Source organism: Rhea americana, unplaced genomic scaffold (assembly GCF_003343005.1).
Source record: "Rhea americana isolate MKP2758 unplaced genomic scaffold, rheAme1 scaffold_82, whole genome shotgun sequence".
NCBI classification, from domain to species: domain Eukaryota; kingdom Metazoa; phylum Chordata; class Aves; order Rheiformes; family Rheidae; genus Rhea; species Rhea americana.
The window spans coordinates 3426629-3449720 of record NW_028187001.1 but is presented as its reverse complement, the minus strand read 5'-3'; the positions used below and the strand labels follow the sequence as shown (position 1 = coordinate 3449720).

Below are 23092 nucleotides of genomic sequence, written 5' to 3'. Positions count from 1 at the left end.
GGCACGGCACGTGCCTGTGCAGCTGCCGCCGCTGCTGCTTTCCCCACTGCCGCCTGCGCTGCCAGCCTGCTTTTTGCCCTAACGTGGAGAAGAGATACGAGGGAGTGATGCCTAAGCCTAATTTTCTGCGGTGTCCGGGCCTGCCTGTGCTGGTTGGCCAACCCAGGCAGCAAACTGGTTAAGCTGGTGTCAAGCTGGAATGTGCCTAGTTCTGAGCCTCTGCGTGGGTATGGCTCCTTTTAAGGTCCCTGCTCACTGCTATTCGTTGGTGAGTGTAACTTTAAGCTTCCAGAGGTGAAGAGGGGATGAGCGTGTGTGCGCACACACACACCTACCTGATACAGTGGAGCCCGCCATGCAGAAGGCTGCTCTGCTGGAAGGATTGCATGTGGGAAGCTGCACGGGATCGAGTCCTTCAGCACCAGGAGATGTCAGAGCTAAGACTGGTGGTTGCAACCTTAACTCTTCACCTCACGTGTATGCATTAGAGCAGATTCATAAGGATGAGTCTGACTGCTGTTTCCTCACGTGGCCTCTGCCTATTTCAATGTACAAGGTGAATGGTGATTAAAGAATTAGGCAGCTATTCCTTGCAACTTTACCTTAATTATCTGGTATAGGGCTTTTGCTCTGTGGATGGCCAGCCATACACATCCTTGGGCAGAAGAAAGAATTAACTTCCTTTTTTTCATAAACTACTTTAATTTCCAAAAGTAGCTTTATAATTGCTTTGGGAGGTAAAGAAGTATTATCCTAAACTTATGGAATGGGAAGATGAATCCAGGTTTCTAACTTCTCTGAGGTAGTACTGGGTCAGGAGACAAAGACAGAGCTGGGAGCATTTCTATTTCTCTGTCCCTCACGTTCCTCCTGTGCTCAGCAGTCACAGCTCCTGCTGTAATCTGTTACAGCTGAATAGTCTTGGGTGTCCAGTTTTTCATGTTCCACTGTGGAAAAGAAGGAGGAAAACAGTTAGTGTACAGAATTCTTACTTGTGACTCCCCTCTGCCAAAGTGTAAGAAGTCTGCATAGTATTTGCTTGCCTTGTTCACAGACTTTTTTTTTCTTGTGTTTTCCTACTATATACCTTCTAACTGCTCTGACAAATGTTACAAGAAAACTTTGTTTACTGTGTAGACCAGGGCATCATCTATTTCTTGTCATAGATGAGTTTGGGAACCCATGGAAAAGGCAGCATGTGGTGTTGTAATTAAAGATGGTTTCAAGTGGGAAGTGTGTTGTAGAGTATGGACAGATCTAATCACTTCTGGTCAAGCATCAGTATTTGAACACTAATGCCAAAGCCCTGCAGTACAGAGTGCTCTCAGTCAAATCTGCTGTTTGAATCAACTACTAGAAGGTAATATGTGACACACTGGGATAAGACTGTTTGTGTATGGCACATCTTGCAGATAGTAGTGTGAATGGGTTTTGAATCTGTTGTAGCAAAGCATGAGACTTTAAATTCTGGGGCCCAATTTAGCAATTTTGTAGCTATCACAACAGTTGCTAATGCCATTTGTTAGCAGGGAGTGTGGAATCGTGCTTTCTTAATTCCAACATTTGTTTTTGCATCTGTTTCGGGAGTCCTTGTCTTGCTCACAGGGACAGAGAGAATCGTTCCTCTGTATCCCCAAGTAAAATGCAAGAGCATTTTACTTGTGTTGTGTGTTGTCCCGCAGAAGGGTGATGCCCAAGTGTCAAGTTTGAATACCTGCAGACTGCATCACCTTTCCCAAGCTTTGTGCTTCTCTGGCAGCATCTGAGTAGAGTTTTGATTTCTAGGGATCTCCAATACTGAGGATACTGCTAGTCTGACAATCAATGTGAGGCACTGGATGTAGGATGCGTCATTTTAGATGCCCTGCCAAGATCAAGTTATAACAAACAAGCCCATGAAAAGGGAAGATATTTGCATCTCTTGACTATTAAAGCAAAGACTGTTGTTCAGTGGTTTATAATTCTGCAGAAGGGAGAAGAGTTCTGTGGCACAAGCAAATAACATTTGCAAACATCAGGTGTTTTTATTTGCCAAAAATCAAAGCCATGCAGCAAACAATAGAGATGCTACAGCCTGAGAAAATATTGCGTGAGTCTTTTGTAAGGGAAAGTGTCAGGTGACTGAAATGTAGGCGTTATTGCTGCCACCATCTGTAGTAATAGTAATGACTAAAGAGCATTTGAAGGACAAGCTACTCAGTACTGAATCTGTCATCTTCCTTGTTGTTGCCCAGTGAGGTTTGCTTAACGTATATTCTGACAGATTGAAATATTGAACGTTTGGGTTTTCAGGGCAGTATGTATGTTTTCTTACAGAAAACTTTGATCAAAGCAGATTTAAAAAACAATCCTATGTTGTGCCAACTTAGTCTACATATCACAAACAGAGTTTGTGTGAAAGAAATTGCTATGTGTATTTCTTTCAATATGATGTTTTTTTCCTTCCTGAAAAACAGTGCTTTTCCAGCTGATCTCTGTAAATCATTTTGGCTATAAGAAAGTATACTTAATACTCTTCTTTTATATTATTCTCTCCTGTATGGACATTTAAGATTGTTTACCCAAAGTATTAATTTATGTGCTGCTTTCCACATGATTTACCATTTTGCAAGTCTTAGTTCAGAGTAGCTTAATACATTGTGTAATAAAAAAAAAAAACAAAAACAAAAAAAACCTCAAAAAAACTAAATCATTTCCAGCTAAGTTTCATTTAAATGCAGTGCAGAAAAATATCTTGCCTTTGAATTATAGAATTGGAGAAATAAAAGACATATCCCTTGAAATGCAAATGTTACGGAAGTGAGGCACCTGAAAACTTTACTGTTTATGAGACTTCTGCCCAGTGTCACGTACCTCCATTTGCTTTGGAGCCTGGCATGTTGACAGAAATGCAAATACATCAGGGATGCATTTTATATTGAGTGATTATTTCTTGCTATGCTAATTGGAGGAGTGTATACATATTTCATGAAACTATATATCCTGCATGCTAATATCATATGATGACTTATGTAGTATAGTTTTTTTTCTCATAAATATAATACTTAATAATGAAATAATTATAGCTTTCTTAGCTATCAGTCTTTAAATGTATGGGGAGTAAAACCAGCAAGGGAATTCCTTTTAATAAGCTGTTCATATCTGTCAGTCATTTACTAACGCATTTTAAGGGCACAGAAAAACAAGAGCAAGTGTTTTAGTAATTGCTGTGTTCAGATAGTAAGATGTGGAGTGGTTTTGTTTTTTGTTTTTAATTTCCTTCATGTATGCTTCTCCTGTGCCAGACTGTCCCACTGCCACCACTGCTTAGTAGTTTTTTTGGCTTTTCTCTGTTCCAATTATTTTGGTGCTTCTCATGAAATCCAGTTTTTGCAGCAATTCTGACAGGCAGTTCCAGTTTCTGCCCTTCCTCTGTCTGACTCAAACTGTCAAACAAATCCTAGAAGCATTTATTTTCAGTTTAAGTTCCACATCCAATATATGGTGAAATAAAATAAAAATGTATGATTTGTATAGAATTTCTATAAATGAGTGCATTTTTTTTTTAACTGGGGGGAGGGGGGGAATACAGTTGGTCAGGAAACTGATACAAAGTATGGAAATGTTACCACTATTCAGTTGCAGCCAAGCCTGGTTTTCTCCACCCTGTTTTTCTGTCTTCCTTCTTTAAATGGCTGTCACAGTCTTTCTCAGCCTGAAAATTTCAAGTTTCATGAGGTTTGTATATCTTCCAAGTTCTATTTGATATCATTACTTAACACGTGATGAGTGTGATAGGTTATACTCAGTTCAGTATACTTACCGACGTAAGTCCTTGTACAACAGCAGGTTACATACAATTGTTACTTTGTGTTGCACCCCCAAACTTAACTTTCCTGTGAAGGAAAAGTTAACTGGCTGGAAGGAACGCTTAGGTAAAATCTGTAAACAGTGGAAGAAAAAATAGTACTGTAGCTCAGCAAAGGTTATTGCAGTAATGAAAAGACACAGTTCCTTCAGTACTAGAATTGTTTGGGTTTTTTTTTTTTTTTTGTTGTTGTTTGTTTGTTATATATATATATATATCAGTGTTAGCCTAAACTCTTGGGCATAGGTTTCTCTTTTGCATTTGGATAGGTAGAGGTTTTTGCTACTGTCATTATATGTACATGCCCATTTTATTTGGTCAGTAGGAAGCTGACCAGTGGTGCAGAATTAAGGTGCTATATTGAAATGCCTGTTTTGTTGAGATTGATAAAGTTATTCTGTGATCTTTGGGTTAACTTCAGTTACGTAGTGTCTTGACTCTTTGCTTTAAGTGGTTTTCAGTGTGAGTGCTGAAAGCAGGAGTGACTAGAAGTGTTCCCCATGTTGTCTGCAACTTCTGGCATTATTGTGGTAGCTGTTTGATTAAACATCATTTTACGCTCAACTGCTTGTTTGTTTCTAAATATGCCAAAAGTTGTTCTTTCACTTTTGTTGCATGTTATTTTCTTCATATAAATAAAGATGCCAGTAGCCAACTTCCCTTTTTGAGACTTCACTATTATTAAATTAATTCCTTCACCATGTGGAAGGAGCAGCTTGTTATGTTCCAATATAGCATATAGGCTTCCATAGATTGGGACCATTTGAAAACAACAACAACATCAAAACAATTGAGCTGAATTTGTTGTAGTGATGCAACAGAAGAGATCTCTTCCTCTACATCATACATACATTTCTGAATTTACTTTTTTCCCTTATGAGAGTAAACAGATTTTTTTGGAGCAGTCTTACATATTCAAATTTTGTATTTTCTGGTATGCCAAAAATCTAGAAACTCTCCTTTCTCTGGATTTTGAATGTAAAAAGAGATAAAATTATGTTTATTCAAACTTTTGAAATCAGTCCTTTCACTAGTAATTAAAGCTGTTCTGTAAAGTCTGTCCCATGTGTTTACATTTTCCTTCCAAGAGGACCTGTCCATTAACTGTTATTAACTTTGTGTTGTGTGATGGGCATCACTTAGTCTAGGGTCTGTTGTGAGTGGGTCCTTCATGTCAGAGTTGTCTGCTTGTTGACTGTCTTTTCACAATAATGCATCTACTTGCATGGGAGGAAAAAATAATTTTGTGCCCTGTCATGGATCAACATTAAACAACCATTTTAAAAGAAGAGTGTGTATATGGAGACTTTTAATCTACTTTTCATTTTTTGTTTTTTAAGTAATTTCTCTTAAGTGGTCTTCCCTCCCCCCCAATATTGATACTAATAAATAGAAGGAGGCTTTAAAATCTATCACTTCTACTTGAGGTTTTAATAGGATGAAAAGGGATGTTTTGGATAAAAGTCCATGATACCACATATCAGTTTGGCGATGCCACTGTAAAAGCATTTTAGAAATCTTCCAGAAAATAACAGTAACATTAGTGTATCTGGTTGCTTTGTCTGTTTTAATGCCACTTGCTGGAGGGCATATTGTGGTTTTGTTTCAATTAGGTGAGATCTGGAAGTATGTCTTCCTTGGTTCAACCCGTATGAATTATCAAATTACTTGTGTTACGTCAAGCAGAAGCTAGCAGAGCTCTCCTTTACTGCCAAAAAGATTCATTCAAATATTTCTAGTTTGCAATTAATTTTGGTTGTAGGTGTGGTGGAATGCTGAAATTCTTAATGTGATTTTGATTAAAAAAGAAATATGCAGCTTTTCCTAAAGGCTCCATGGCATGCCTGGGGATGTTAACTAAGGAGAGAGCGCTGAAGTGATCTTCCACCACGCAGTCTAGGAGTACACTCTTTGTTAAGCAGTAAATCAAGTGATAGTTTGAAGGAAAACTCCAGTCTGAGTAAACTACCCTTGGTTATTTACTTAGCATAAACTTATAACAATTAATTGTATGTAAAATAAAACTCCAATCATACGAAAGAAAATTACTTTTTTCATGTGGCATATAACACAAAAAGGGCCTTTTCTTTTGTCACAAAAGGGAAAATAAGATATTATTGCAGTGTTTGTCCACACATCATTTTTGTGACTTTAAATATTTAAAAGTAAATATTTTTAATTTTTTCTTCCCTCAGGAGGATGATATCAACTAGTGATTTGATTCAGTAGAACAGACAGAGGCTTCCCTTGGTAAGGTGGGAGCGGATGGGTTGGCCTGGGATAACCTAGGAAAGCAAACTTGTTGGTAGTAGAGCAGAAGCTGATGCTGTTGGTGGTGGAGCTGCTTTTGGAAGCACTTTCCTTCTCCCATCCAGGGCTGCTCACCTTGCTCTCGCCAGTAGTTTTCACTTCCTATTTTGTGCTGAACATGGAACTCGAGTATATGTGTATGGACTGAATGTCCCCTGACTTTCAGTGTTGGGAAGAAACCTCTGGCAGTAGACTGGAAACATGTTACTGAGGTTCTGAAAATGTTGACAGAAGATAAACCAATTACTATTTCTAAAAATAATGTTATATAGGCTGGGTTTCCTTTAACTGTCCTAAAAGGAATTGAGATCAGGGCCTTAGTTTTATTCTTAGTTTCTTGACTTTTAGTACTGTGCTTCAGCCATAGGGTACTGTGCTTTAGCTTACCCTAAATGATCTATTAATAGCTATGAGCATTTCCACTGTGCTTCTGGATTAGTAAAGCTAAGTGCTGTGGTTATAAGTTAGTATTGCAGTTTTCAGGAGTCGTAGGAAGTGGTTTAATGGTGCAATGAAATAAATGAATGACCTTCTTTTGGCTTAAATGGATTGTTCATCAGATTCTGCAAGAGGATGCTTCATTGCAGGGTTATGCTCCAGGATGTGTTTCCTGACTCTTTGAGGCCAGATTATGGCTCTGAAAGGAAATATTTGAATGATGCTTAGGAGATAGATTGTTTATAAAAACTATTCTGCAGAAAGGATGGATTTTTTGGGGGGTATTATCAAACTGTGTAACTGAAGCAAAATCTGAAACAGAAGTGACTGCATGGATTATCAGAGACATTTATAAATAATGGGAAGGAGGTTTGTTTTCTAATGCCTTTTATAATCCGAGGGCGATCTTGTATTTTTCCCTTTGCAGTATGTTTTCCCTGTCATCCCCCCACTCCATTTTTTTTTTCTGACACTTTGTACTCTCTATACTTACACTGTAATCTTTGACTGTATCTGCTCTGTATGAGCCAGCAATGTACCCTTGTGGCAGCGAAGGCCAACAGCATCCTAGGCCGCGTTAGGTAGCGTGTTGCCAGCAGGCTGAGGCGGGTGATCCTTCCCCTCTACTCAGTGTTGGTGAGGCCACATCTGGAGTGCTGGGTCCAGATATGGGCTCCCCACTGCAAGGGAGACATGGACATTCTGGAGCAAGTCCAGGAAAGGGCCGCAAAGATGATTAAGGGACTGGGGCATCTATCATGAAAGGATAGGCTGAAGGAGCTAAGGACTGCTCAGCATGGAGAAGAAAAAGCTCAAGGGATATTATCGGTTTATATAAATACCTTAGGGGAGGCTTTAAAGAGGACTAGGCCAGGCTCTTCTCAGCAGTGCCCAAGGACAGAGTCAGAGGCAATGGGCACAAATTCAAATACAAGAAATTCTGTCTGAACATAAGACAGCACATCTTTATTTTGAGAGTGGTTGAACACTAGCACAGGTTATCCAGAGAAGTTGTGGAGTCTTCGTCTTTGGAGATATTCAAAACCCCAAACATGATCCTGGGCAGCCTGCTGTGTGTGACTCTTCTTGAGCAGGCAGTTTGGACTAGATGATCTTCAAAGGTCCCTTCCAGCCTCAGCTGTTCTATGATTCTTCCTTTAAATGTCATATTGCTAAAGGGTATATGAAAAAGAATAGGTAGGCTGTCTTTGAATCCTAATGTATTTAATCTGTGATGAAGGTGCCTGAATGATATGTGAATGGAACTGAAAGTCACGTTATACAGTATAAGCACGTCCACTTTCAAATCCAATTTTTGTCGTGACTGAGTTGTTTGTAATGCCCCAAACAAACTGAAGACTATAAAGGGAGTCTTTATACAACAAATGTTCCCTGAAGCATAGTGACAGGCTTACTACATGGTCTGTAACTCAAAAGATGTTTATAATAGCAAAGGTAATGTTCTATGAGACTACACAATTCTCTGTTTACATAAAACCCTTGCAATGTATAAATCTTGTGTTGCAAAGTTTGTTGCTGAAAATTATGCACCTATGATATTGATAAAGGGACATCTTATTACGTTAGTTCTCAAACCTTTTATATGACAGCTTTGTTTGTTTCCTCCCTCTAATAGTGTTTTCCTCCTTTCCCATTCCTATCCAGTCACGCCTACGTACAAGGCCATAAGGATGGCTGTGCTGTATCAGAGCAGTTGTGTGTCTCCACTACTGCTCTTTCTCCCTCAGTGGCTAGTAGAAGACCGCTGGGGCAGAATATAAGATCACAGCAAGCATTCTGTAAGCTTCCTAGCATCCTGCACATTACTGTTCAAGCAATGACTGACCTAGGGATGTTTCCAGAAAACCAGGATACATCCCCACGCTCTGGCCTGTTTTACCCTCCAGCTATATAACTGTCCCCAGTGCTGTAAGTCTTTCTCATGCTCCATACTCCAGCAGAGCTGACCCTCTTCCATCCATCCTCAGGAGCAGAGGGAGAGAAAAGGAAGGCCAGTGATATCCTGGGGTGCATTAGGAAGAGTGTTGTCAACAGGTTGAGGGATATTATTCTTTGCCTCTACTCAGCCCTACTGAGGCTGCATTTGGAGTGCTGTGCTCAGTTCTGGGCTCCCCAATACAAGAGAGACTTGGAGAGAGTCCAGCGTAGGCCTAGGAAGATAAGGAGACTGGAGCATCTCTCTTATGAGGAAAGGCTGCAAGAGCTGGGCCTGTTTAGCCTGGAGAAGAGAAGACTGAGAGGGGATCTTATCAATGTCTACAAATATCTGAAGGGAGGGTGCCAAGAGGATGAGGCCAGACTCTTCACTGGTGACAAGCAATAGGAGAAGAGGTAACAGGCACAAACTAAAACACAGGAAATTTCACCTGAACACAAGGAAAAACTTATTCACTGTGAGAGTGACAGAGCCCTGGCACAGGTTGCCTGGAGAAGCTGTGGAGTCTCCTTCTCTGGAGATCTTCAAAGCCTGCCTGGACCCAATGCACAGGATCCTGTGCATCTACTCTAGGTGACCCTGCTTGAGCAGGGCGGTTGGACTAGATGATCTCCAGAGGTCCCTTCCAACCTCAACTGTTTTGTGATTCTGTGAAAAGCATGAGGCTAGGGGGAGGCTGGCCCATGAGGTGGCCCCTAGCAGGCATAGGTGAGCTCTCTCCAGCCCACCTGCCTTTTGGAAATAGGAGGCCAGAGGGCTAAAGTTGCTAGTACATTTTTCTTCTGGCACCTGTAAGGGAGAAAAGGAGACTGGGAAGAGCAAAAAGGCAGAAAGGAAAAGCATTGTGTGCTATTTAACCTCTGCTTCAGGCATTAGAGTTCAGACATGAAGAATCACCATATCAAAGAACCCTTTGAAAATGAAAGGTAACAAAAAAACCCAAGTAGGCTGAGGAATGTTTTCCTAGTCTTCATAGTAATTATCAATTAACTGATGTTGCAGTATGATATACATCTTTAAGCCATAGGCTGAGAGAAGTAGAGGAGGATGAGTCCTCAAGATCCTTTCGTAATGGTAAGTTTGTGCTGAAATGAATCCGGGTAGCTTCTGGTAATGCATATATATCTTTAAAAAAACTCTAGTCAGAATCACTATGCTATAAGCTAGTGATTGGAAGACATAATTTCTGCTTTTGACTGACCTTCAGTCCTAACGTTTGAGAACTGTTTGAGTCGGTTCTCAGAAGTAGCATTTTAGACTGATTATACTCTACAGTCTTTCATAAACCCAGACAACTGAAAGAAGTCCTCAGGAAGGACCGTTAGAAGGATAAGGAAGAACCATTCAGCAACCAAAAGCTAGCTTTAATTTTGACTAGATTTGTATGCATTTTATTCCCTCCCCCCATTTTGTATTTTTATTTTCAGTTCTACAGTGTCATCCATCACTTTATGCCTTGTGAGAGTAAATCCAATTTATTCTTTTACTTTCAGCATCATTCAGTGAAAAGGTGGTTTTGGAGTTACCTGGCAGATGCTAGGTACTGTGTTCTTTAGGTAACAGTGAAATCTATTTATAGTTATTGGTAGGTAGAGTTTGAGTGGCTCCCATTGAATACATAGTTTGGGGTTTTCAGGAATTAGGAATGCACTTTACTTATAAGGGCTGACGGTATCAGGTTTGTAGATGAAAAGCTCATCAGGCATGTACCAGCTAGCACTCTTTGGCAAGGTGGTGGGGAAGTTGGCCTCTGGTTCTAGGATTACCTAAACACATTATAATAATTTGTTCTTGAGTCTACAAATCAGGTATAAGAATCTATTCACTTTCTGGTGATAGCTGACTTTCTCCTTTAGGTTCAGAAATATTGAATACATCAGTGAAAAGGTACTAAAATCAAAGACAGAAATATTTCTGTCTTACAGGTAGATAGTCCCTTTGTCTATGGACAGAAATAATTCCAGAGTCTTTACATGTTTTCATGCCTGTTTGGGAGAACTTAATTTTCAAATGCCTTTTGTGTTCTCATGTAGTAAGTCTGGATACTGAATTTTTCATCAGTAACTTCTTTTGTCAATAGTATTAATCCTGCTTGCCAACATAGAGAAAGTGTACATAATCAGATATTTTTGTGGTTAAATGCATTTAATTTTCTTTGTCCCATTGCCTGTTACCTTAAGTGAATCCATTTTCGGTCCTGCTGTCAGTTCAGGTGTACAGGAAGGCCATCCTTCTCACGTATGTGCAGACCTACTCATCCTTCTCCCAACCTTTCTCTTATAGAAGGGGATGTAGTTTTGGCTGACTCTTCCTCCCTTCCAAAATATTTATTGGCTTCTGTTACTTAAGCCAACTCAACCTACTCATCCCCGTCACTTTTTCACTTGCTCTAGATAGGCAGGTTTTTCAAGCCCTGACTCTATCTTTTGATTTGTCTCTAGGTGTGAAATAAAATTCTGGAAGAGTGCAGGATTACTGTGCAAGTGCTAACTTTCTGTCTGCCTTAGTGTGATTTGGGATTTTGTATTCAGCAGAAGTGCTTTCTGTTGTTGTTATCAAACAGAAACCTCTTCTGCACAGGTGTGTCTTGAACTTTGGTCTGAGCATAGTCTCTGTTTAATCGATCCTGGCAAGGAGCTCCATAGTCAGGTGCCCRCTGCTGAGAATGCTCTTTCCTCTACTTCTGATAAATGTGTCTTTCCAGTGAGGCAGGGTTTGTGGACAGGTAATCTCTTTTCAGTAGACCAAGTGCTTATAGTCTAAACAAGCAAACTTCCTCATGTACAGGTCTGGAAAGGGACCAGCTGCATCCTAGTTCATGACATGCAGAAGTGTCCAGAGCAGAAAAGAACAAGGGAGATGGATGCAGGGAGCCTTGAGGAACAGCGAGCTCAGTTGTGGCAACTCAGCAAGTTGCTAGTCTTATAAAGTCATGGGATATTGGGACCCAAGTTTTTTACTGGGAAGGAAATACAGTACCAATACTTTGGTACAGGTGTGCTGCTGTACTGCAACCACTCTTCGGGGTGGTTTTGTTCAGCTCAAGGTTCTAGAAAAGCTTTTTTTTTCTTTTTTTTTTCCTTTTCTTTTTCTTTTTTTTCTTTGAGAGCTTTTCTAGCTCTTGAAGGAGGAAGGGAATAAAAGTTCAGATGTCTAATTTATTTTGAAAAGTGTTTCAGTATGGTTCCTGGATTTGCAGGGTGGATGTAGCTACTAAATTTCAAGAAGCACTGAGTAGGTAACATTAAGGCTGATCTCTGGATACATAGAACAAAGTGGAATAGCAGCTGTTGCTGTTGCCTTCTGTGGAGATTTTGTCCTGTGCAGTGTCCAAAACTTCTGTAGTTCTTGTTCGCTCTTTCTGCTCTTGCCTAATCTGACAACCTTGATTATTAGGTTTGTTAGCCAGAGTTTTATATTGGTACAATTCCAGCAAAGGAAAGTAAAGCTGCTGTAAAAGCAACTAATTAAAAATACTTTTTAACCACTTATATATTTTTTCCCATTCTGTTTTGGTCCAGGATACATACTTTTGTGATTCTTAAAAGTAGCCAAAATAAAAGAGAATCATTGTATGCAGTTTTCAGAATTCTTGTAGTAAATAGTGCTGCTGCTAGCATGTTTTTGAATGCGCTTTCTTGCAATTGTTGTTAAATATTTACCAATTTTTAAATCCAGGAAGTATATTTAAATGGACAATCTTCTTTCATATACTGCTGTTGACTTTTTACCTCAGTTTTCACCTGTTTGCATTGTCCAGGGAATAAAGAAATAAATGATGCTACTGGATAGCTTCTGTGAAGAGCATGATATAGTATCCCTTCCTGTTGTTTTCTGAACTTCCTCTGTGAAGGAAAAAATGTCAGATGCCAACTTGATCGTTTGAATTCTCTGATGAAACCATCTACCATAACGCTGTTACCAAGTGTTGGATTCTTCAGTATGAACATTCTGGGATTTATAGCAGACTGTGGGCACATGCTATGCCAAAGTGCTGCACATGGAAACTTCAGAGGTTGATGTATGGGGGACTTTGCTGATGGAGTCTTCTGCCACTTATTTAATAGAAAGGAAATTAACAGTGGGAAGTGTATTATGTCAATGAACTAGCAGCAGCAGCAGCTTTCCTGTTTTTCCTATAAGAGTTTTACGGAGGATGATAGGAGAGGACAGAAGAGGTTCTGCTGCCACCAACATCATCAAATATATTCTCAGTGCTGTCTTTGGAGGTGTGGGCTTTAAGTTCAAAAGATATTTAGGGATATGCAATAGGTATCTGAAGAAACACCTTTTTCTCTTATCTAGTTGAGCTGTGCTTCAGATAAGGAACCACAGCTAGAATCCACTGTCAAAGCCTCAGATACCTGACAGCAAATTTTTTCAGTATATTTGGAGGAAAGTCAGTATCTGAAGTCACGTACAACTGCTCTGTTTCAGATTTAAGAGCTTTCACAATCATTGTAAAAACTATTCTTGATTTTAGCCTTGTTTTGTTTCTCTGGGCTGAAAGTGCAGGGGAGTGTAAATAAATAAATAATAATAATAATAAAAAAAAAAAACCTAAGGCCCTATGCTGTGTATTGGGTAAAATATTGTTAAAGTTTTTTTACCTTTGAAAATGGTATGTATTTTCATCTCCTACACAGATTGCTTGCTAAATATGGAAAAATAATAGCTCTTTTAACATTTTGTTTATAGCATGAGAGCATTTTAAAAGTGCTTTTTAAAATGCTTGGCAGAACAGCAAATTAAAGCTGGGAGTGAGATTCTCTGTACTGCACAGACGCTTGTAGGAGATAGAAAGTTAATCCAAGTGAATATGGTTATTCACTGAAAGTTGTGAAGTTATTCAGGTAAAGTTATTGAGAAAGCTGGACACTTCCCTTACTACTTTCACCTACAGGCAAGTCTGGTCTTGAAAACATAGTTAACTTAGTAGCAATTTACGAGTCTTATTTGACTAACAGAGTAACAGTGGTGGACAAATGTGTGTGGGCAGGGGATATCTGCAAAAATATTTTAAACTGTGTCCATACACATGTGGAGGCAGGGTATAGATTACAAAGAGGTATATATTGGCAAAGATAGCTGCAAAATAGAGCACTTCAGCTTAGGAAGAAGAGGAAGTGACAAGTATGAAACTGTACATTTTCCTGAGAGGCTCTGGAAATAACCTTAAGCTGAAGGTGATTGATCCCTCAGGATCATGCTTGCATAAGCATGGTGATGAGGGAAGAAGTTTTACCCATAACAGTGGCACATCTTAGGCTTGATTTCAGGGATGTGAGGAGATGATAGCTACAGTTCAAAGTCCAGATACTGAACTTCCATGCGTGTTAGGGAAGGGCCTTTCTTTGGGGTATAACCAGGTGTGAGGCAGGATGAGGTTCAACTCAACTCTCTGCAATCRGGCAAAGCTTCTGCTTTCAGAAATCTTCCCTGGTCTTTTATGCAAAATATTGTAGTATCGTTGTCTTATGCCCATGTTAAGCTATTCTGTAGGGAGCTTTAAAAGATGACTGATGCAGACCATGAAGAAGCTAACTTACATACCATCGAGAACTTCCTTACTAAGAAAGGAGACCATTAGCTTTTACCTTTTATCTAGGAACTTTTAAGGTCTTCTGAAAACAAACAGGGAAAAATCCATTTCAGATGTACATAGACAAGTCAGTGCTTTTCAGTGCTTTTTTTTTCTCTAGAGCTGCATGTCTTCTAAAGAGCAGTTTTGGTGAAGGTGATCGGAAGTTCACAAGGTTGTGTTGTTGTGGGAAACTACATAAACTAGAATGTTTGTAGGCTTATAGTATTTTCTTCTGTGTAGCTCATACTAGCAAGACATGACTGTAGTTATCTATACATTGTTACCAATAATAGGTAATTGGAATTGTTTTCTTAAACCTTCTCATAATGCACTGTTTTTTTTTCCTTCAACTTGAGTGCTCTACTKTAAAAAAACATTAGTTGAAGCCATTAACTTACGACATTTTCTCTGATATTCCCTTTCTACCTAGCTGGCTTAGTGAGTTTTTGCAAGGAAAGAAAATTTGTGAATCAATGCCATGACTTGATTTTCCTAGAAGAACACAGAGCTCTTCAAATAGCTTGAATTTCAAGAAATAAATGTGGTATTGAAGAGTGGGGTGGTTTTATTTGCTTATTTTGTGGTTACAGACAGATTGCAATTGTCTATATAAATAAATGGATGAAATATGAAATATCACCATTTCAAATATTCCCCACACATACATACTTCAAAGTGGATACACTTAATCAAATCAATTCTACTTTTATCCACAAAGCTTTAAATATGTATTTAAAGAGTGAATCTGAAAGAAATACCAAATAAAAAGCTAGAATGAAGCTTACTATTTTTAGTGTCAAAGCTCTGAGAAATTCACACAGGCAGTATATTTGTTAATGTTTTGTAGTACTTATGTAGCATGCTTTTTGTAACAGGGTAAAGGGTGTGTGTGTGTATATATATATATGTGTGTGTGTGTGTGTATATATATATATATTTGTGTGTGTGCATGTCTTTTTAAAGATAGTATGGATGTAGCATGAAAGTACAACCCTGAATCTCTGATTTTAATCTCATCTTCATCTCTGTGCCACTTCTGCATCCATCCTCTTTCCTTTTCTCAACCATTGAAAGAACACCTTCTGCTGTTGAAATAAACATTTCTATAGTGCATTTAGACTGTTGAGTACTAAATATTGACTAAGATGTAGGTTGCTCATTTGGAAAGATTAATACAGATTTTTCCTGCCTCACAAGTTTGCCTCCTGTGTGGTTGAGAGGATCAAATTTCTTCTAAAAATAGTTATAGTTTGCATGGGAAAAATCTTGAATGTAGTTTTGGCCAGTATCTCTTATTCCATTTATGTCAGGTGTAAAATGAAGGACAAAGAGAAGATGGAAAAGAGAGGGCATTCCTGTTTTCTCTGCATTTAATATCTGTCAGTGACAAAGGACCTTGGAGTAAAATCTGCTCTACACTACAGTTTTTGCAAGTTCTTTTGTTTTTAACAGAACTTGCCTCCTATTGTTCAGTTTAATATGAAGACAGTGTGCAGGTGCATGCTTATAGTTTAAGCACTCAGGCATAGGTGTTCTTATCTCTACTGAATAGTTAGGGATGTGGAAATTCTCTTCATCTAATAAAATCACTTTTTTTTCCTGCTGTTTCTACCATTGCTAGTAAAAGCTTCTAATCAGAAAGTATCAGTGATATCATTGCTAAATATTAATCTTTTACAGAATGGGATTTTTGCATTCTAGGCATTCAGGTAAAATTGAGCAAAATGAGACTTGATAAAACAGCAACCTAAAACAGAATCCATATATATTCTGTGAAGAAATATCATTACATTAGAGAGGAACTGATAGAATTTCTTACAGTCCTATTAAATATTTATAGTAAATGTAGAGACAAGTAACTCTTGCATGTTGATTTTTATCTTAAGTCTTTTATTTTTGTGAAAGTATTTTTAAAAATGAGAATTTTGCTTCATCTTAGTCATCATGGAACAAATCAATATATGTGGCTGCATACCGGAACATCTGCTAGGTGTGTTGATTAAAAATATTTCATCCTGCATGTAGAGATAACGATGTAATTCAGTAAGGTTATTCCTTTATTTTTACTGCTGCTTCTTCATTCTTTGCTGATAGATTGCATCAGATATTTCTAAAGTGTTCTTTAGAAGTATCATGTACTTCCTCAGAATTGTTTTTCATCCGATCACCAGAAAATGTGACCAAAGAAAAAAGCATAGTATTTTCCTTGTGTTGAATGGGGTTTATTGTTGTGATTGGGGAAAAAAGAGAAAATGAGATTAAGATTATATAAATGTCACGCATTTGGTTAACATTATTGCACTGCTGTTGTCTGCTAGTGACCTTTTTCGATAATCACTCTTGCTGTGCTTTCATTAAACTATGAAAATGCTGAGCTCTCCTTGGGTTTATCTCTTGTCTCTATGGTTAATGGAGCACAAATACTCTCTATTTCATGCTGCTCTGAGCATGCAGCCTGAGCAAGTTCTGAACCTGAAAGGTTATATTAGAAAGCTAGTACTATCACTGCATTAATTTGTTGAGAATAGACTCTTTCCTGGGAAACAATACCTTCTAAGGAGCATTTACACTGTCTCAGCATAGGCAAAGAAAATGTCATTAAATGCAGATTTGACAGTACTATATCAAAAATTAGCTTCTCTTTGTATTAAACATTTTAGGTATTCTGTTTTTTTAAAATGCCTTGAATTTGTGTTTCAGCAAATGCCTTTTTGCTGAAAGAGGTTTTGAAGCTATGTTTCATCCTATTATAAGTCCAAGGAGATAATTAGGAAATTAACTACCTAATATTTTAGTTCCTCTGCTAAAATGCTTTAATTGACATTTTCCATTCCTCTCAAAGCCTTGATATTCTGTCTTTTCTTTCCCTCAAGGTCTGTTCCTCTTGTAGTGAAGGAGTGCTGCCTTCATGCAAGAACCCGAAGGCTGATGATTTGGGATACAGTTATATATAATGAAATTGAAACATATGAGCTTTAGATAGTCTAATCTTTTGGAAATCCTGATTTTAATGTGTTCTTTTAGAAGCCTTTGATCTTTATTTGGAAATTCTTCATTAAATGTCTCTTCCCCTGAAGGCATTGATGTTCTGCTGCCTTATATTCCTTCATCAGCCAAAAAAAAAAAAAAAAAAAAAAAGGTTTTGAGGCTGTGCACCCCCTCCCCCGAATGTTTAAATAGAAAGTGCTTATATTGCTATTGCATCCACAACATTGTTTTTCAGGTGTATTAGTAAGTGGGCATTTGAAGACAGGTGGCATTTTGAAAATACATACGGAAGATCCTCCTGTCCTGTGTGTTACTCATGCCTTCTTGGCAGGAGGGTGCACGAATTGCATTACTGTGCACAATTAGGTACTCTGCTGGAATTCATCCAACATCTGTGTCCACACTAGTCATCTTAGACTCCCTGTAAGTAGAGAAATAGGCACTTCTGCATTCCTTCCTTGGGAGGAAATGAGCTGTCCTGGAAGTACCTTTTTCTCTCCAGAGAGCGAGTTAGAAGGGAGGCAGGAGTTGCTAGCTTAGAGGTAGGTGCATGTTGTCTGAGAAAATGAAAATTAGTTAAGATGAATTTTACCCTGCCTTGTAAATTGAAGTTTCCGTAGCTGTTATAATGGAGTGTATGGTGTCTTAGGAAACAATTTGTGGGCCACCATTGCCCGTGTTCATTAGATGCTGACACCTATAACAATCACATTATTCCCTGCTGGCCAGACTCTGCCACTGGTCAGACTTTCAGGGGGGCTCTGGAGGTGCAGGGGGCTGACTACATAAATGAAAGCCCTCACTCTGTGTTGAACCTGCGGTCAGTGTGCCGATGGGCATGAGGCTGGATGCTCTTTAGAAGTCAGATTTATCATATGTGTTGCAAAGTTTTAGTTTCCAGTTTGCTCTCATGTTTTCCCCTATCTAGGAGTGTGTCACTACTGGCTAGGAATTTGAGGAGCCTCCTTTTGCCTTTCTTGGAAACCCTTCACTAGCTCGCAAAGATTAAGCCAAGGTGACTTCTTCCAGTGGCAGCAATCTGCTTCCAGCTGCTGTATTTCTCACTACACTGATACCCTTCCCTGGTGTCTGATGTGAGATGCTCTGTCTAGGCAGGGCGAAGCAGCCAGTGATTTGTGTGAATAGTATGACGGGCAGCACACAGCCTGCAGGCTGTTGGTTTGGTGCCACTGAGTTGGTTGATAATCGCTCTTTCATTTAAGTAGCCAGGCACATTTCACGGGATGGTGTCTTTAATAGCTCTATTGATATAGCTTTAAAATGATTACAGCATGCAATCCCTTCTCTGTTTCTGAAAGAAAAGCTTGTTTTAATCATAAATTACTGTCCATACATACTTTGGCTGTCGTGGATACATGTTTGCTACTTAAGCAAACAGTATTTGTGAGGTTTTGCTTTTGGCAATATAGTAAATGGAAGTGAGGAATGGTCATTTTGTGAACCGGCTGTCCATGTTCTAAAACAGGATCTGTATAAGCTAAAAACATATGTATGGATTCTTAAGAAGCTTGCCATTCAGCAAAACATTTGGAAAAACTTTGTTCCAAAAAAAATCAGTGTCAGTGTGAATTAATGTGGCTCTCATCTCACTTGGACCTGCCTTTCTTAGGGCAGCTGTGCTATTTGCTTTTAAGCTATTCAGATGTCTGTATTCTAATTCTGTGCTTGCACCTCATGCAGAGCATCAGCTTTCTCATCTGCCTGGCCACTTCATATGAATCTAAAGCTTCGGGTATTTGATTTTAGTGTCTTTTTGATTATGCTTGTTAACCCAAGTAGGGTGTTTTTATTACTGAAATTGCAGGTAGTTGTGAGAAGTGTTTAGAAAAAAGAAGGAAATGTTGCTGGATTAATCAGTGATATAATTGGTATATTTATTTAGGTATATTTAATGAGGACTAAAACTTAACTTGCTAAGTTAATTCCATTAATTAAACCTGCATGTTGGGTACATGTGCACATGCAGGTACTGCTGAATGTAAGCTTTTTTTTCCAGTTCTAACTGGAGAGTCACATACTTACCAGGTTGTGGAGACCCCTGCTTAAAAGGAAATTAAGTCTTAATGGGAGTAAGTAGAGAGCAAAATTCTCATTTTGAAAAAGAAACTAGCTGAAGGAAGACACTGAGTAGATATAAAGGAACCTGATTTTGGTTTTTCTTTTATTATTGACGTTGGGGTTATTAAACCAGGCCCCTTCAGTGCTGCTGTAGTAGAAGTTCAGACATTGCCTCATCTTCAGTTTGGAATAACCATTCTCTCCTCTGGTATGACTCTGAGATTTCTGTTTCAAGCTTTTATGTAATCCTAGCAATGGAGATTGGATTTTAGATCTTTCTACTCCTTTTCCTGCTTTATGCTTTCATTTTGAGCTGTAGAGTTTGTCTTACTTATGCTTCAAAATTCTGGTGCTTTGAATAAATGAATTAAGTTTTTGCCACACTACCCGTCACATACATAGCTAATTTTTAATTCTTGACCACTTTTTCCAGCCATTGCCTTTCTATGCTCACCACTCTGGGGCAGGGACTACCTTTTATTTCATGTTTCTACTGCAGGATGGAACCTCTGAGCCCATCTGAGAGACTTTGTGCAGGTTTGTTCGGAAATAGAAAGTAACATCCTCTCCCCCCCCCCCTTTTTTTTTTTTCCTTTTGTTCTTTGGGTAAGTCTACTTTCATTCTCCACAGAATCCTTAAAACGTGGTTAAACAGCAGAGTAAATTGGGGAAAATATATCCAAATGAGAATATAGAAGAGAACGTAATCTCTGGAAAGTTAAATATAAAACAGTGATATTACAAGTCAGGAATGTTTTTTTGAGGCGCAAACTGCTAAAGGCATAAAAAATTGACAATGAACACTTCCTCTTCCCCCTTTCCCACCCCTAAGACACCAACCCTGCCAGACATGGTGGCAGGTTGGTAAATGATCTTCGTGGGAAGGGAAGAGTCAAAAAACAGAAGACCGTATCATTAAAGTTTAATTGTTTACATCAGTATTAAGTGTGGAGGAGTTTAAGGAATGTTTCACATCAAAGTTTTTCTTTCAGTGGGATATAGTTTAATTTATTGCTTAAATTGGTTTTGATGCCAGAGGAAATTAGCCTCAGTACAAAGGATTGAGGGTGATCTGGAGAACTGAAGTGCAACAAATCCTAGTTTTCTAGCATAAAACTGAATAGACAAAATATGATGTACTAGGAAGAGCATGTGTGCTTTTTGTAAGGAGATGTTGAATCTTGCAAATCAATTTAACTTCTCTGAAGAAGTCAACAAATATGAGGAGCTGAATGATCCAGTTAAAGGCATACATTTGGATTTTCTGAAAGCTATTAACAGGATCCCTCATCAGAGATTCTCAAATGCCTTGAATGCCCTTTCCTGCTAAATATATTCATAAAAGATTTTGAAAAAATGACTGAATATGGAGGCAACATTTTCTGTTGATAGGCCTTTAAGAGTAGTCTTAGTATGATGTTCATTGAAGCTTTTCAAAAGAATTAGTATTGAGTGATTGAGTAGTGGAATGGCAGATAAAATTCAGGATTTATAGGTATAGATCAATGCATACGGGGAGTGGTATCTGCAAGAGTTAACTGTAAACAGTAAGGGATTTTGAATTACCTCTTTTGGAAGGGGGTTTTAGAGTTTCATAGTGTTTTCAAATGTCTAGTCACTGCTCAAGAAAAGTCAATAAACTGCAGAGAATTATTTGGAAAGGACACTGAAGCACGCACTTCAGTGTCGGAAGTCCCTAAGCTATTGATGGCTGGCTGTCAGGCTAAGCCAGGATCATTGTGCTGCTACTTTATTCTTGTATTCTTCACAAAGCAACTGCTGTTGGTCATGGGTGCAAACAATCTCCTGTTCTGATTGATGAGCATTATTGACTGTTCAGAGGCTGCTTGTCTACTGGGGTTTTCTATGCAACATGCACAAGTGAGGGGTTTTTTTGAATGTTTGTGCTGGAGATTCTCTCTAAATTGTATGTAATACATGGAATATATATTTATATACTTATATATTACTATATTTTGTGCTAGAATTATTAAAGACAATTTGTAGAAACTTTAACTTTATCCAGAATCTTGCTTATGTGAAATAGGCAATCATTTATAAATGCTTTTTGCAGTTATTTGCACTGTGAAGCCCCAGTTCTATTTGCAATAAACTTACGCAGAAATGCATTGAACAAGAAAAAATTTCATCAAATATACTGTCTTTTATAAAGTCTACAAGACTACTGGATATTCTTGTATTTTTTTCCCTAGCACAGATTAATCATCCAGTTTTTATATAAAATATAATATATATATATATATAAAATATAGATAGATAGATAGTGTAGACTTGCAGAGCATTTTCAATTCCCTGTTAAAACTAGGAGTAATTTGAGAATGAAAATTTAATTGTATAACTATTCCTGTTTTATTCCTTATGCAGTACTTTAATCAGACAATCCTAGAGTGGTTTAATTCAGGTAAGAATATAAACTTCTTTCTTTATTCCATAAGGTAGGAGCTTAAATATTTGTTTTTATTTTTTTTTATTCTCATTAATAAGCTATCTCAAAACATTTACAGTAATGCTATTTAAAAATATATGTTGTCATTCTCTCTAGCAGAGGAACTTGTGATTTGTCCACTACGTTATCAATTGGTTGGCTTGTATGTAGTTGTGCAGCAGTATGAACACAACAAAAGTCTGCTCCCAAAGACAATTCAGTTTTTTGAAGCCTGTTTTCAACTCAGAAGGCTATTGGTTCTTACTATATTGGCTTTATAAATCAAGTAGTGCAAGCTATTTGTTATTGCTTTCAGGCACGTGATAACAGTATTGTATTTGCTTGGTTTCCATCTTGTTCAAAATATCCACATCTTTATTTCTTCTCATGTGCAGTTGCCATATGTCCTGGCTTTTCAGAACTGATCTCTGCAAAGAAAAGCAATATATGCTTGCAGTTTCTATGCCTAGTTCTACTGGTTTCCAGTTCAAATCAAGAACATGCTCTTCTGTGAATCTATTTGCTCTTCTGTAATTTTGAACTGTCACTGACAAAGTGATTTCTTAGTGAAATCTAATTCTTGTATGTCTCTTACGTGGACCTCCTGGTTTTCCTTCAAGTATCACTGTGGTGCACGTAAGTTAGTCTTTAATTGTTCTGTCAGATAGATGGGATTGGAAAACATTGTCTGAGATCCTGACATCTCTGGAAGTATTTTCTGCTTGCTTTGTGAATGCTTATTGAAGGTAAGACTAGAAGAAAGAGGGATCCTTTCCCTGCTTTGCCACATCTCAGACAATAGCATTTTGCCCCCTCCTTACAGTGTAGCCCTTTTATCTCCCTGTGCAGCCCTGAGAAAGCCGTCTGCCTGGCCCTGGTTTCCTGAGCTAGGCTATTATACAGAGATTTTTAACCTTGTGTTAAATGTCGCCTGCTTCTTTTGGTTGACATTAACTCTAGCTGTGCACTGCCTGCTCTTTATCTGTTATAAATCAGGCTAATTTTGTGATGTTGTACATTATTTCTTGAGCAGGTCTCTTTTTTTAGTTTTTTTTGATCTTTGGAAGAACTGCTGTTAATAACACACGTAAGAGTACAGCAACATCAAAGGACTGAAGTTTTCACCCTTGAGAAGTGGCACAGCACTCTGATCCCCTTTAGGGCACTGAGATACATGTATTAAGGGGCTTTCCACTGTATCACTATAAAAGATTGGCTTGCTTTGAAAAGTATGCTGAACTAGGACTTGGGAGATTGCAGTGAATAAAAATGAAAATTTTAAGAGCATGTAGTTAAGCCTTCATAATGGCTTACCTTATTCTTCCCACATGTTTGCTTCTGTTTTCATTTTTAAAAGCTTTTTTTGCCTCTGGAGACTATCAGAGAGATGTTCTTTCTTCTGTAGGTTCTATATGCCAAAATATTTAGCTTGGTCTGATTTTT

General features: G+C 38.3%; 1 protein-coding gene across 1 annotated transcript in view; it reads left to right on the top strand.

Moving 5' to 3' along the window:
* The first annotated feature begins 355 nt into the window (after positions 1–355).
* MAP7D2 (MAP7 domain containing 2) overlaps positions 356–23092 on the top strand; it is an 83197-nt gene continuing 60460 nt past the window's right edge. Inside the window, exon 1 of the mRNA XM_085323164.1 lies at positions 356–556. Coding sequence (XP_085179290.1) covers positions 356–556 — 201 coding nt within the window. The remainder of the gene's footprint in view (positions 557–23092) is intronic.